The 12,475-nt window shown below is 35.4% G+C and overlaps 1 protein-coding gene across 2 annotated transcripts in view; it reads left to right on the top strand.

Annotated features, from left to right (window-relative positions):
- The window catches only part of LOC126616816 (tropinone reductase homolog At1g07440-like), a 64,934-nt gene extending 56,604 nt beyond the window's left edge, over nt 1–8,330 (top strand). Inside the window, exons 1-5 of one of the 2 annotated variants that reach the window (XM_050284941.1) lie at nt 1,007–1,270; nt 1,898–2,105; nt 3,919–4,135; nt 5,860–5,966; nt 7,884–8,330. In XM_050284941.1, the coding sequence (XP_050140898.1) occupies nt 1,197–1,270; nt 1,898–2,105; nt 3,919–4,135; nt 5,860–5,966; nt 7,884–8,072 (795 nt within the window). In that variant the 5' untranslated portion in view covers nt 1,007–1,196 and the 3' untranslated portion in view covers nt 8,073–8,330. Of the gene's footprint in view, nt 1–1,006; nt 1,271–1,897; nt 2,106–3,918; nt 4,136–5,859; nt 5,967–7,883 lie in introns of those variants that run through there. The other variant, XM_050284942.1, reaches the window with a different exon arrangement.
- Nucleotides 8,331–12,475: the final 4,145 nt, after the last annotated feature.

Below are 12,475 nucleotides of genomic sequence, written 5' to 3'. Positions count from 1 at the left end.
ATTTTAAAGCCGAAAAAGGTGGACCGTTGATCTGGAATTGAATGGCTCAGATTGTGCCATGTCATCTAGTCCTTGGGGGAGTTTTGAAAAAAAATTTGATAGTTGGAAATCGATCGGTCTAGAAAAAAAAAGTCGTTGAAATTCAACGGTTGAAAGGGTGCCACGTTGCACCCAGCAACAACTACAGACAGCCTGTCCAGCGCAGGCCCCATCACTTGCAAACCCTGTCGGTGACACGCCCCCAATCGCGTTGTTAGCCATGCGCTTGACGTAATTTTTTTTTTTATAACGTGGCTGACGTCAGCCTTGCATCACTCTTCCCTCAAGCACTCGGGCCTTGGGTTTGTGCATGAGCTGTCCCTGGGGCTCCCCCTCGGCCCAATAGCCCAAATGGGCTGGAATCATTTGGCAGACAATTAGGTTGTTGGAGCAGCCTGTCCGCAGGGCTAATATTGTTGCATATGGAGCAGCCTATCCACAGGACTAAACTATATATTATTGCAAATGAAGCAGCATGCAATTATAGATTAAAAGTGGGTATGCATAGTGGTAATGATTTTGGCATATAATTCAAAATTACAGCACCGTTCGTTGATAGCAATATCATCTATACTTCCAAGCCAGCTAATAAGGAGTCAATATGCACATATAGGTAGAGATATCCATAATGTTTATAGCAAATGTGCTTTTTGAATTTGAATTTCTCTTTACAATTTTGATTAAACTAAGTTTGACTTCGCTTGTATAAAAAATAGAAAAAATAAGTCTTTACTAAAACTTTTTTCAACAAATATGATAAAATTTGGTTCGCTAACATTAATTCCTTAACATATGAGTCAAGTCTTTACTAAAACTTTTTTCAACAAATATGATAAAATTTGGTTTGCTAACATTAATTCCTTAACATATGAGTCAAGTCTGCCACATCAAAACAAGCAAATAAAACTGTGCGCTTTCTTTTTTGTTTCTGTTTTTTTCCCCCTTGTTTCTTCATGGCGTAATAATTTTATCGTTGGACTCTAGCAACCCAAATCATCATATAACTACAAAGTTCACCGCAAAGACTAGTAGCACTAGTGGTTATTGTGTTTGTGTTGGGATTATCAGGATTCAATCAGCTACGCCCCGTGTAGCTTGTCCTGGTCACCTACTATCTGACAATAGAGAGAGAGAGAGAGAGAGAGAGAGAGAGAGAGATGAACAGCAGAGGTAGAAGATGGTCGCTAGAGGGAATGACAGCTCTTGTCACTGGTGGAACCAAAGGAATTGGGTTAGCTTCTCTATATCTGGATAATTAAGACTATTAATCTTTTTTAATTTCAAATTTTCCTTTACATGGAATGTAATATTCTCTTTATTTCTTCAATTGTCCCTTGTTTTCTTCGATCTATTTTACAATTATGAGTTTGAATCAATTTTACGAGAAAATTAGGCTATCAGTCTTTGAATTTTGACTCTCAACTCCTTTTAATCTCTAAACTTAAAGCAATTTTTTTTTATTTTAGGTAATATTGCTAGAACTTCCGTCAAAATGAAGGACAAATAAGAGAAAATAAGGGCAAAATAAATTGGAATTTTGACTAAATTGGAATTTTGGTCTGAATTTTGGCTCAACTCCTTTTAATCTCTAAACTTATCACAACATAAAGCAATTTTTTTATTTTGGGTAATACTGCTAGAACATGGGTCTAAAATGAAGGATAAGTAAGGGAAAATAAGTGCAAAAATAAAGGACAAGGAAGGGAGTTACCCATTAAGACCATTGCTCCACTAACAAGTTCAGAGATGGATGCCAACAAATGTTTAATCTCCAATTTAACTAAAATTCAGGGGCCAATGCTTCAGATTTTTCTTAATTTTGCTGCTCTATGTTAAAATTGATAATGTAATTATACAGGTATGCTATAGTGGAGGAATTGGCCGGGCTAGGTGCAATTGTGCATACTTGTGCCCGAACTGAAGTTGACCTCAATGACTGCCTGAGTCAATGGGAGAAGAAGGGTTTTCAAGTTACTGGTTCAGTCTGTGATGTGGTGTCCAAAACCCAAAGAGAGGAACTTATAAACAAGGTCTCATCACTCTTTGATGGGAAACTTAACATCCTTGTAAGTACAGGACTCCTTGATTAATTGAAAGTATTTTCGAATCTCACTTTACCTTCCAAAAGTCATTTTGACCCATTTGGCCTTTAAACATATTTTCATGTACCATTTTGCTCCCTTCCATTAAGTCTCTTAAATATTCTGTTAAAGATGTTGAAAGTTTTGGCAACAATTTCATCAAAGATAATGTTAGAAGTTAATTAATACAACGGTTGGCATCTAGAGAGGTCAATACATGATGAAGTTAGAAGATTAATGTGTGTTCATGAATTTGAAGGTTAAGATGAGTTTAGGGATGAACTCATTTGAAACAAAATGAATCAAATATTAGTCAATTATCCATAAGAAGAGTTTTCAAGTAATTAAGCGAGTGTAGGAGCTATGTGTAGCCTTTGAAATTCACACTTTCTCCTACAATATACCAAATGTACGAGATGCACTGATATTTGAACAATTAGATTAAAAGTATTAAACTGTACAATAGAAATCTAGCCGCTCAAGGAACCAAGCATTCCATACACCGATATACTATAGAACTTTCACAAAGTACTCAGTTTTGGCTTTATTATTATTTTGTTATGGATTTTTTGTCATGGAGAAAATTAAATTGGTAATTTGGTAGTAGCAGACAAGATGTCTTGGATCCTATATAGTTCGAGAAAAGTTCACTTTCTGGGAAAAATTAAGAATTTGAAGTTAGTAGAAGTTTAATTTTCTTCTCTAATCTATAATGGTCGTCCAATAATAATTTGAATCAACCAAGTTGAGACCATGATAGTATATTAATTTTTATTTATTTATGCGGTGAAAATATGTTATTTGCAAGTGAATGAACGTGATCATTCTCAAAAAGAGAATGCAAGTTATATTCTTGTTTACCATAAATTGTAGAAATAGTATTTGAAAATAGGATCATCTACTTGCGTGATTTCCCCCCTCCATAATAACCTCGTTTAGACAAGAGACCAATTACAGCATGACCACAATTCTGACAAAAAATAAAAGGACCAGTACAATTAGATTGGATAGCATTTGAGACCGGGGTTTTAGTGGCCTAAAAAACGTTAATAGTCACGTTATATTTTCACATTATAAAAGTTAAAAAAACCAAACACTCTCTTCCTATCCATTTAGTTTCCTAAAATGGAATAGCTACGAACGTCTATGGTCAACCCAGCCGAAGGCAACCACAACCAGGCACCACATATGACAATAAAAACTCCTTTTCTCTTTACCATTAGGAAAGTTATCTTCCTTTTTTTTCTTTTTTTTCTTTTCTCTTTTCTTTGTTTCTCTCTATCTCTTTGTTTCTCTTCCTACCAGATCTGAATTTAAGATTCATATCCATGTTTATTCCCGAGTTTCAATTTAGAATTAAGGTTTGAAAAGTAGGGACAAAAGAAGAGAGAAAATTTGGGATGGGTGGGGTGGACGGAAGATATAGAAGATGGAGGGGGATGAAACAGTTAGAAAGGGCTGAGGGATGAAGGGACAAAATTGGGAGGTTGATGGACAACTTGATTCGTTTTTCATTTCAGTTTTTAAAATTTTTTTCTAGTCTTTTTTTTCTTTGATTACAAAAAATATGTAAGAGGAATAATTTTTAAATGGGCTTTTAAAGTCTTTTATATAAGGTTAAATTTCGTATTAAAAATTTCATTAAAAAGTGCATGGAAAATAAGACTATGGTGTGGCATATCAGCACTCATAGTTAATTGGATAATTGTGATGATAATGGTTGTGCTAATTAGTCGTCCAATCTATGGATAAAATTGTTGTGTTTATACTAAACCTTTCCAAAAATGTGTGGCTGTAGATAAACAATGTGGGGGCTAACAGACCAAAAGCAACACTAGAGTACACAGCTGAAGATTACTCATTCTTAATGAGCACCAATCTTGAATCTGCCTACCATTTGTGCCAACTTTCACATCCTCTGCTCAAAGCTTCAGGATCCGCTAACATCGTTTTGTTGTCCTCCATTGCTGGTGTGGTCTCACTAAATATTGGAACTATATATTCTGCAACTAAAGGTGCGTAATTATTTTCCTTATATAGTTTTGAGCTTTATATGAAAACAAAATCAATGGATCGTCTGTGTTCTGCATGCAGTTGAACAATTGATGCAGTGTATTAAGGAGGTTGATTAAGTAGGGATCTTGATATTCGGGATGGTCCTTAAAGTTTTTATATCTAGTTAATATACCTAGTAATCAAGTATTTAGAATATTGTGTTTTTTAGTTATATGGTTGGGTTGGAACTTAGTGATTATTATTTCCTATGTTGTAGTGGACTAGGAAATTGTGCTAGTGTTTAATTAGGTTGTTGCTAGGCCTATTAAAAGGCCAGAATTGTTAAGGAATGAGGAATTATGTATTTGGAATGATTTTATGTAAACAGAGACTAGTTCTCTATATGTTCCTTAGGTCTAGTTGTGCTTGAGATTTCAATAATCCTCTTCCTGTTTTCCTCCCCGCATTATTTGGTTATTAGAGCTTTGCTACACTCTTTGGGTAGCTTCGGCATCATTTATCTAAATGGCAACAAGGAACGTTAGAGGAAGGTGTGATTACCATGTGCAGGAAAATCACAGGAATGCGAGTGACAACGAAATTCAAGAGCTATGACGACAAGTCGAACTCCTAACCATGCAACTTGATCAAGAAAATGTTAGCAACAAATCTAGAGAGTTAAAGCCAGGTTACTCAAGTGATAAAGCTAACTTCTTGAGTTCAAGTTGTGGAGGTTATTTTGTTGTGTCAGATTCATTGATTGTAAATCTACCACCAATATTTGATTGTTTCCTCGAAGATGATTGTGAATTGTTTTCTAGTAAGCAAAACTGAACAATTTGGGATTGATGAATTTTGTGGAGTTGAAGAAAAGAATTCGGCAGTTGTTCATGTGGATGCAAATAAGGAGTTTTTCAAATTGCTTGATGAGGTTGACGGAGGTTGTGTCAACTTTGGTGATATGATTGGTAGAGTTCTTGAACGTGCAACTGAATATGAGAGAGCCATTTGCGAGCTCCACACCAAGGTAAATTGCATTAGTGAACAAGGGGATTTTATTGGAGCTTATGCCTTTAGTGTGAAGTTGCCCAAAAAACTAGTTGTTGTTAATGAGATGAAATATGGTGAAAGGAATCTTTGGGTGGCAAAGCCAAATAAGATAGAGGATTTTTGAAATCCAATAACAAGCAAATTCTAAATATCCTTTTCATTGGAGTGGACAGTGCCAATTTCAAACGAAGAGGGTCAAGAAACAAATTATGCGTAATCGAAGACTGCTTGGGATTCTCTTCAACACACGACATGAATTCGAGGACAAATTCTTTCCAAGCAGAGGAGTCTGATTTAGTGTATTAAGGAGGTTGATTAAGTAGGGATCTTGATATTTGGGATGTTCCCTTAAGTTTTCAAATCTAGTTAATATCCCTAGTAATCAAGTATTTAGAATATTGTGTTTTTTAGTTATATGGTTGGCTTGGTTTGGTGATTATTATTTCTTATGTTGTAGTGACAAGGAAGTTGTGCTAGTGTTTAATCAGGTTGTTGCTAGGCCTATTAAAATGCTAGAATGGTTAAGGAAGGAGGAATTATGTATTTTGAATGATTTTATGTAAACATAGACTAGTTCTTTATATGTTCCTTAGGTCTAGTTGTGCTTGAGATTTCAATAATCCTCCCTCTGTTTTCCTCCCCGCATTAACAATCGAGCTTAAATTGTGTGGCTTTTCTATATTGTCTCTCTCAGGTGCAATAAATCAATTAGCAAGAAACTTGGCATGTGAGTGGGCAAAAGATAACATAAGGACTAACAGTGTTGCACCTTGGTTCATTGCCACTCCCCTCGGTGATATGGTAAGATCATTATCACCACGTGCTTGTGCATGCTTTTTTATTTTCATTTGTTTTTAATTTTTAAATACAACCGATATTGAGAAGGAAAATCGAAACAGGACCTAAGGAATATAGGTGAATTCTCTTAACCACTTACATTCCAAGTTTTTTACATCTAATGTCCTTAAGCATGCTTTAACTTCAACCCCGTCAACAATTCATTAATGGGATCTTTCAAATGTCCGTAATCAAATCAGAATAAGAAGTTGGATTGTGACTAAAAAACATGGAGGAATCACAACACTAGTGGGGCTCATACACAATGAGGAATTCAACTCTTGATTTTGAAAGAATTGGATTTGTTTTTGTATTTCTTTTTGCATGCCGTCCAATATTATAGTGGATAAGGTGTTGGATTTCTACCCATGTGTTTCGGAAACTCCCTCTTTCCTAAATTATTGTAATAGTTTTGAACTCTCTATTTTCCCTAATAATAGTAAATTTAAAATAAAATAAAAATTGGATTTGCTCGTGGGAGTAAGAAACAAAACAAACAAAATATGTATACACTTTTATCCATTATGTATTTATTAGGTTAGTACTGTAAGTGAAGTAATTGTGAATTCACATTAAGAGAATAACCATGCTCAAATTAAAATCAATGTTGTAGGCCAAAATTTAACTGAGGGAGAGAGAGGGAAGTGACAGCAAAGAGATAAAAGAGAGGTGTAGGAAAGTTCTATGTTTATTATTCTCCCTATTTTTGTGCCTTAATTATAGTAAAGATAAAAGGCTTACTTGCTGTATAAGTAAGAAAATCCTAAGATCTTCTCGATTACATAAGGATCCTAAACACAATCTACTTGGATTTACACAATCATGTGCTATAATTCTAACTAGAACAATCAAAAGTATTAAAAACATGAAAATGAAAAGAAAAATAAACTTCTAGTCTTTATTAAGATAAATTAAGATATTTCTTCAAAAAAAAAAAAAAAAATTAAGATCCAACCCCTACCCACTAATATTTATTTATTGAAACCTTATTGATTTATGATCAAAGTCCTTTGACTATCCATTTTTGCATTTAAACATAACACTTTGTTTTTTTTTTTTGTACTTTATTTTCGGTTGAACTTTATATCACCAATCAAATATAATTAATTCATTTACTTTCCAAATTTTCGTAAGATTAGTTAGATCTAATCAATTCCTACATTTTAGGCAAAACAAACTATGATTAGTTCAGACCAAAAGTCTATTTAACACCTAATGTATCTAATTTGTGCAATTGAAGTCACTCCTCTTCCTCGTTGTCATCTTTTACTCCATGAACACATGCCTCAACAATTTTGTAGGAGTACATAATGGGTACAAATTTACAATACTTTTTTTATGAGTTTAGAATGTACCCATATATGAGTTGAATGCATTTTTTGGTCACATGGGTATATTCTATGCAAAATGTATCCATATATATATTGCACTTCTTGTTTTGGATCCGTGTCATGAGGACCAATGTTATGTGTACATTGTTTTTTTTTTATGTGTTTAGAATGTACCCGCTTGATTGTTGGTAGATTAATGTTATGTTGGTTTCAAATTTTACTGTGTATTGTGTGCCTTTTATATTTTTTTAGGGAATACTTTATTACAAAACTTGAAATCCATAAATTAAGGAATTTTAAAAAGAAATAGTTGATATGGAAATACATTAATATCAATATGATGCATTGCACAAAGTCCAAATACTTTGATAAAAAAATAAAAATAAATAAATAAATAAATAACTGAAAACTAATAAGGTTTCTGTGAAATAATATTGATAACTAGAGACTACATCTAAAGTCACCCTTTATTTATTTTCTATTGAAGAGCTAGACAAGTTATTAAACAATTACTGATATATTACATCCATTCGCTCTTCTGTACATGTAGTTTCTCGGAAATGAAAAGGCATTGGAGATGATAAACTCTCGGTGCCCTTTAGGACGTCCTGGGGAGCCAGAGGAGGTGTCTTCGCTGGTAGCATTTCTATGCCTACCTGCAGCTTCTTACATTACTGGGCAAACTCTTCTTGTCGACGGCGGGGTGAGTGTCAATGGCGTGCTCTTCCAAGGAGTATGAATTGGAAACATGTCTCATCTATCGAATTCCAAAGTGGTTGTGCTTTAAGCTTACGTGAAAATAAGCCTAATAAGGTGACGTTATAATGTTCTAATGAAATAAGCAAGTAAAAAGATCGCCAACCATTTGGTCAGCATCTAGTTTTCACTCTATTTAAGGAGCATTCAAACCTCGTTAGTATTGACAATTGGTTTGAAGCTCTAATGAATGTATTAAGTGGTTTTACTTCTAATTATATTAAGGTCTTTTGTGATTAAACTTTTTATGTTTGGTTGAGTGGTTAACTTGTGAAAATTTCGGTGTCTGATTTATTAGTAGTGCACCACTGCCTGCTGCAGTCCCTTTATAAAATCTTGACAAGAAAAAATGTCAACTTTCAAATTTTGTCCAAACTTAAGTAGAAAGATAGATTAGTGATCAAGAAAATATAATCCCTTGAAGTTAATATCCATTTATTCATTCAATATATATTAAACTCTAGATAGTTATCCAATCTAATCTTAGGCATCAAACGAAATTCAAATCACAAGGTGTGAGTACGTATACGAACAGTTTGATGTTTCTATTGCTGCTCATCTCAATTTTTTTTTTTTTTTCTGCAGCAAACTCATTCCTCGTTATCTCATATTTTATACATCCAACTTCAGCTGACCCCTCCAAAGATTACGTAACCCATATCAATATTGTTTGGACAATTTGCTCGCAAGTATTCTCAAAACTTCATATGTTTCGGGCTTTTAATATCCTTTTTTTGGGGGGGAAACATTGTATATCGAGAGTTTATGAACACATATTCAGGTACATATTCAAACGCAGATGACATATTAAAACTTTAATGGAGTTGAAAGTTGTCTCCCTCTCTCTATATTACTTTCCATTTGTTTTCTGATTTCTAGCCCCAATAGCGTCTTTGAAACAGTGGTCCTTTAATCTTCAATTCTTTATATAGTCAATTTGCAAGTAGTCCAACTATTTTATAAAAATATTTTTTAATGCCAAATTCATGTTCTTAACACATTGTTTTAAGTACACTGTCTTGTTATATTTGACGAATTTTCAAACTTAACATATGAATGAGTCTTTCATATATTATATTTCAAAAGTTCAATTTACTTTTGAAATTATCCTGATCACACGTCTCTCCATACTAAACTCATCATGCATTATAAAGTTGCATATGACATTTTTGTTTTTGTTTTTTTGGTCGAAAATAAACCCAAGATCATGATAATTGTCATTAACACTCTTGTTTTTCTCTTCATTAAACGGCCTAAAGTGCATTTGATGGTTCGAAAATGAGTCCAAACAGGTACATAGGCCGAGTGTGCAAAAAAGGATCAAAACAGGTATGCAAAAAAGAAAATTAATTCAAAGAAGGGCAATGACTTTCACACTTATAGACTGTAATTCCGTATGCATCACCTTATTTTTACCTTAATTTCTTTTTAATTAATTCAATTATTTGACTACAAACAAAATCAGGAGTGCGAAAGAAAATAATATGTGCTAAAATCATTTCTTAAAAGGAAGTCCTTCTACGAGGGCCTGAAGAAATTCATTTCATGGCCCAACTTCTAAATCCAACTTGAAGATACATCGGGTAATTCGGGTCCATTTGCCGTATGGTTAGAAAATGGAAGAACGTAAGAGTATATTTGCAAAGTTGATATCTAATTTTACCCTAAAGATGTGACGTACAAACGAATAAAAGGTTATGTTTTCAAACTTGATTTAGGGCAAAATACTTCAGTACTCGAAAAGAAAAATGTACTGATTTTTCTGTGTGTGTATGCACGATTAATTTCTTTTGGGATATGGTTTAGGGGGTGGAAAATTGGAAATTCCGACAAGTATTTACTTGAGTTAGTTGGAAAAGAAAACCGAATTCCGTAACTAATACATTAAATTTGAATTCTTGATTACGATAATTGTCCTAGACATGGAAGAGAATTTTATGAGGATTAATATTGAACGACAATTTTTCTTGCTAAAGAGTACAAATCATCTTTTATTAACTAGTGTTAAATGATAAATTGTATGCAAACGTTTTACTAATATTTGTTGATGATTTCATTTAATTATCACTTTTATAAACTTGGAAGAAAATTTTATTACTGAGATTTGTAACTTGTTGATGCACAAAATCAGCGAGGACTTTGGTACAACAGAAAGTGTTAGGTTTGTGACATTCGCTTGGTTGCTTCGATCACTAGTGAAGATAAGTACGTAAATGAATAGGGACAGGGAAGCAAACACAAGATGTACGTGGTTCACCCAGATCGGCTACGTCCACGGAGTAGAGGAGTTCTCATTAATTGTGAAGGGTTTACACAAATACATAGGTTCAAGCTCTCATTTTGTGAGTTCTAGTGAATAGTTTAGTACAAAATGACATTAGAGATTATTGTGGGAGAATGATCCCTATTTATAGAAGAGAGTTTCTAGTTTTGTTATAACATTGACACGTGTCGTGTTGTGATTGGCTTCTGATGTTGACACGTGTCGAGCTGTGATTGGCTTCTGATGTCGACACGTGTCGCATTGTGATTGGCCTCCTGGTTGAAGGGAAGCTCTTCTGGGTCCTTGACGGTATAACGTTGACCGGTGCTCAATAGTTTCGGGATTGGTCAAGTATGGTACAAACAGTGCTCCCCTAAGTTCCCGAGTGAGGGAAGCTCCTTGGTTGGGGACTTGCAAGATCCAAGCCATTGAGTAATCACGAAACTTCTAAGTACTGAAGTGTGGTATCATTTTCACGTGCCTTATCTGTCTCATATGTAGATGTGGCATCTTCTCTGGAAGTACTTTTCCTCCATCCATGGGTGGTATCTTTAACCGATGAAGATGCACAAGGTAATGTATCAATTTCACTTGAAGCTTACTTGTAGTTTCGGGCTTGGTCAAGTGCGATACAAACCCTATAGTAGGAGTCCCCCAAGTCGCCGAGCTAGGAGATCTGCCGAAAGAGGTGACAGACAAGGTAAGCAATCAAACTTCCAAGCAAGCAACCCAGGATCGGAGGTTCGACTTCGGCTTCCGGTTGATTGTTCTCCTTCTCCTTGTCTCTCATTCAGCTGCCAGGATAAGGAGAAGCAAATGGAGAAGAGATGATATGAGATACTTTTTCTTTTGAAGAAGTAACTTTCCACAGGCTTATTCTTGAACTGTGCTGGAGGGTTTTCTGGTTCCCTTCAGAGTATAAGGCCGACTCAAGAATTTGAGGGTCAAAACAAGTCCATCAAATCTAGAGTACGTTCGACCTTGATGATATGGGATACTTTTGCTGTTGACGGAATAATGAATGTGGTATGGAAAGGTGTCGTGCTGTAGTGATCTGTTTCAGCTCACCGTTGAACCTTCTGCTTCAATCTTTTGCATGGCAGAAGTGGTGTGCAACCTTTGCATTTAAATGGTCCTTCAGAACATTCCTTCATAGTGACTCATCCACGCTTGGCAGCTTCAGTGTAAAGAGTCAATATCTGATCAACTGTCATGAGGTATGTGCCGGTGGAATTCATGACCTTGACAGCAGTTGAGGATGAGTTCTCAAGAGCAATGCTAAGTAAGCAACCAGGCAAAGGTCTTAGGCAGTCAGTTCCAGATTGGAGGTTTGATTTCAGGTTCCGACTGACTGCTCTCTTTCTCTTTGTCCTGCAGGTGTGGACAAGGACGAAGACAAGGACATGGAGAAAGCATGATATGGGATACTCTTGCTTTCGACCCTGATGATATGAGATACTCTTGTTCTTGGTATGGCTTATTTGCTGAGGTATTATCGGGGGGAAATAAAGCTGAGTATTTCGAGAGGTTATGTTGAGGGTGCATTCTCGAATGCGATAAAGGGTTGAGCATTTTTGCAGGTTTGCCTGTCCGTTGAGGAGGGAGGTCGATGTATATAGGGATTTCCCAATAATAAATAGTAATGCTATTCCTTTACCTTTCTTGGTCACAGCAATGTAGTGGGAGCTGCCAGCTTCACGTGTTTTAACTTTGTCAGAGCACTTTGAAAAAGTGGTATGTGGTATCTGGAAAGCTGATGTTGCGTGTGAAGATTACAGACAAGCTTTATCTAAGGAAATCTGGCTCTCGAAGTTTTGAGAGCTGTGCCTCTTCGGTTTTCAAACAAGCAATCCCGTCGGGGATCTGGCTCTCGAGATTCGGAAAGTGGTGCCGCTTCGGTTTTTGAGAAAGTAATTATATTGAGAGTCTTTTCTCGAATGTGAGTAAAGGTTGGACGTTCTTGCTAGCCTGTCTTGCCACGGAACACGAAGGTCGACACACATAGGGACTTTCCAGTTGTCAAGTAGTGGTTCTGTTCCTTTACCCTTGTGGGTAATAGTAGGGTAGCTGGAACTTCGAAATTCTCGTGCCTAAACTTTGTCAGAGATCTTTGGCAAAGTTAT

Source organism: Malus sylvestris, chromosome 3 (genome assembly GCF_916048215.2).
Source record: "Malus sylvestris chromosome 3, drMalSylv7.2, whole genome shotgun sequence".
Taxonomy (NCBI): Eukaryota; Viridiplantae; Streptophyta; class Magnoliopsida; order Rosales; family Rosaceae; genus Malus; species Malus sylvestris.
This window is presented reverse-complemented; position numbering and strand designations above follow the sequence as displayed.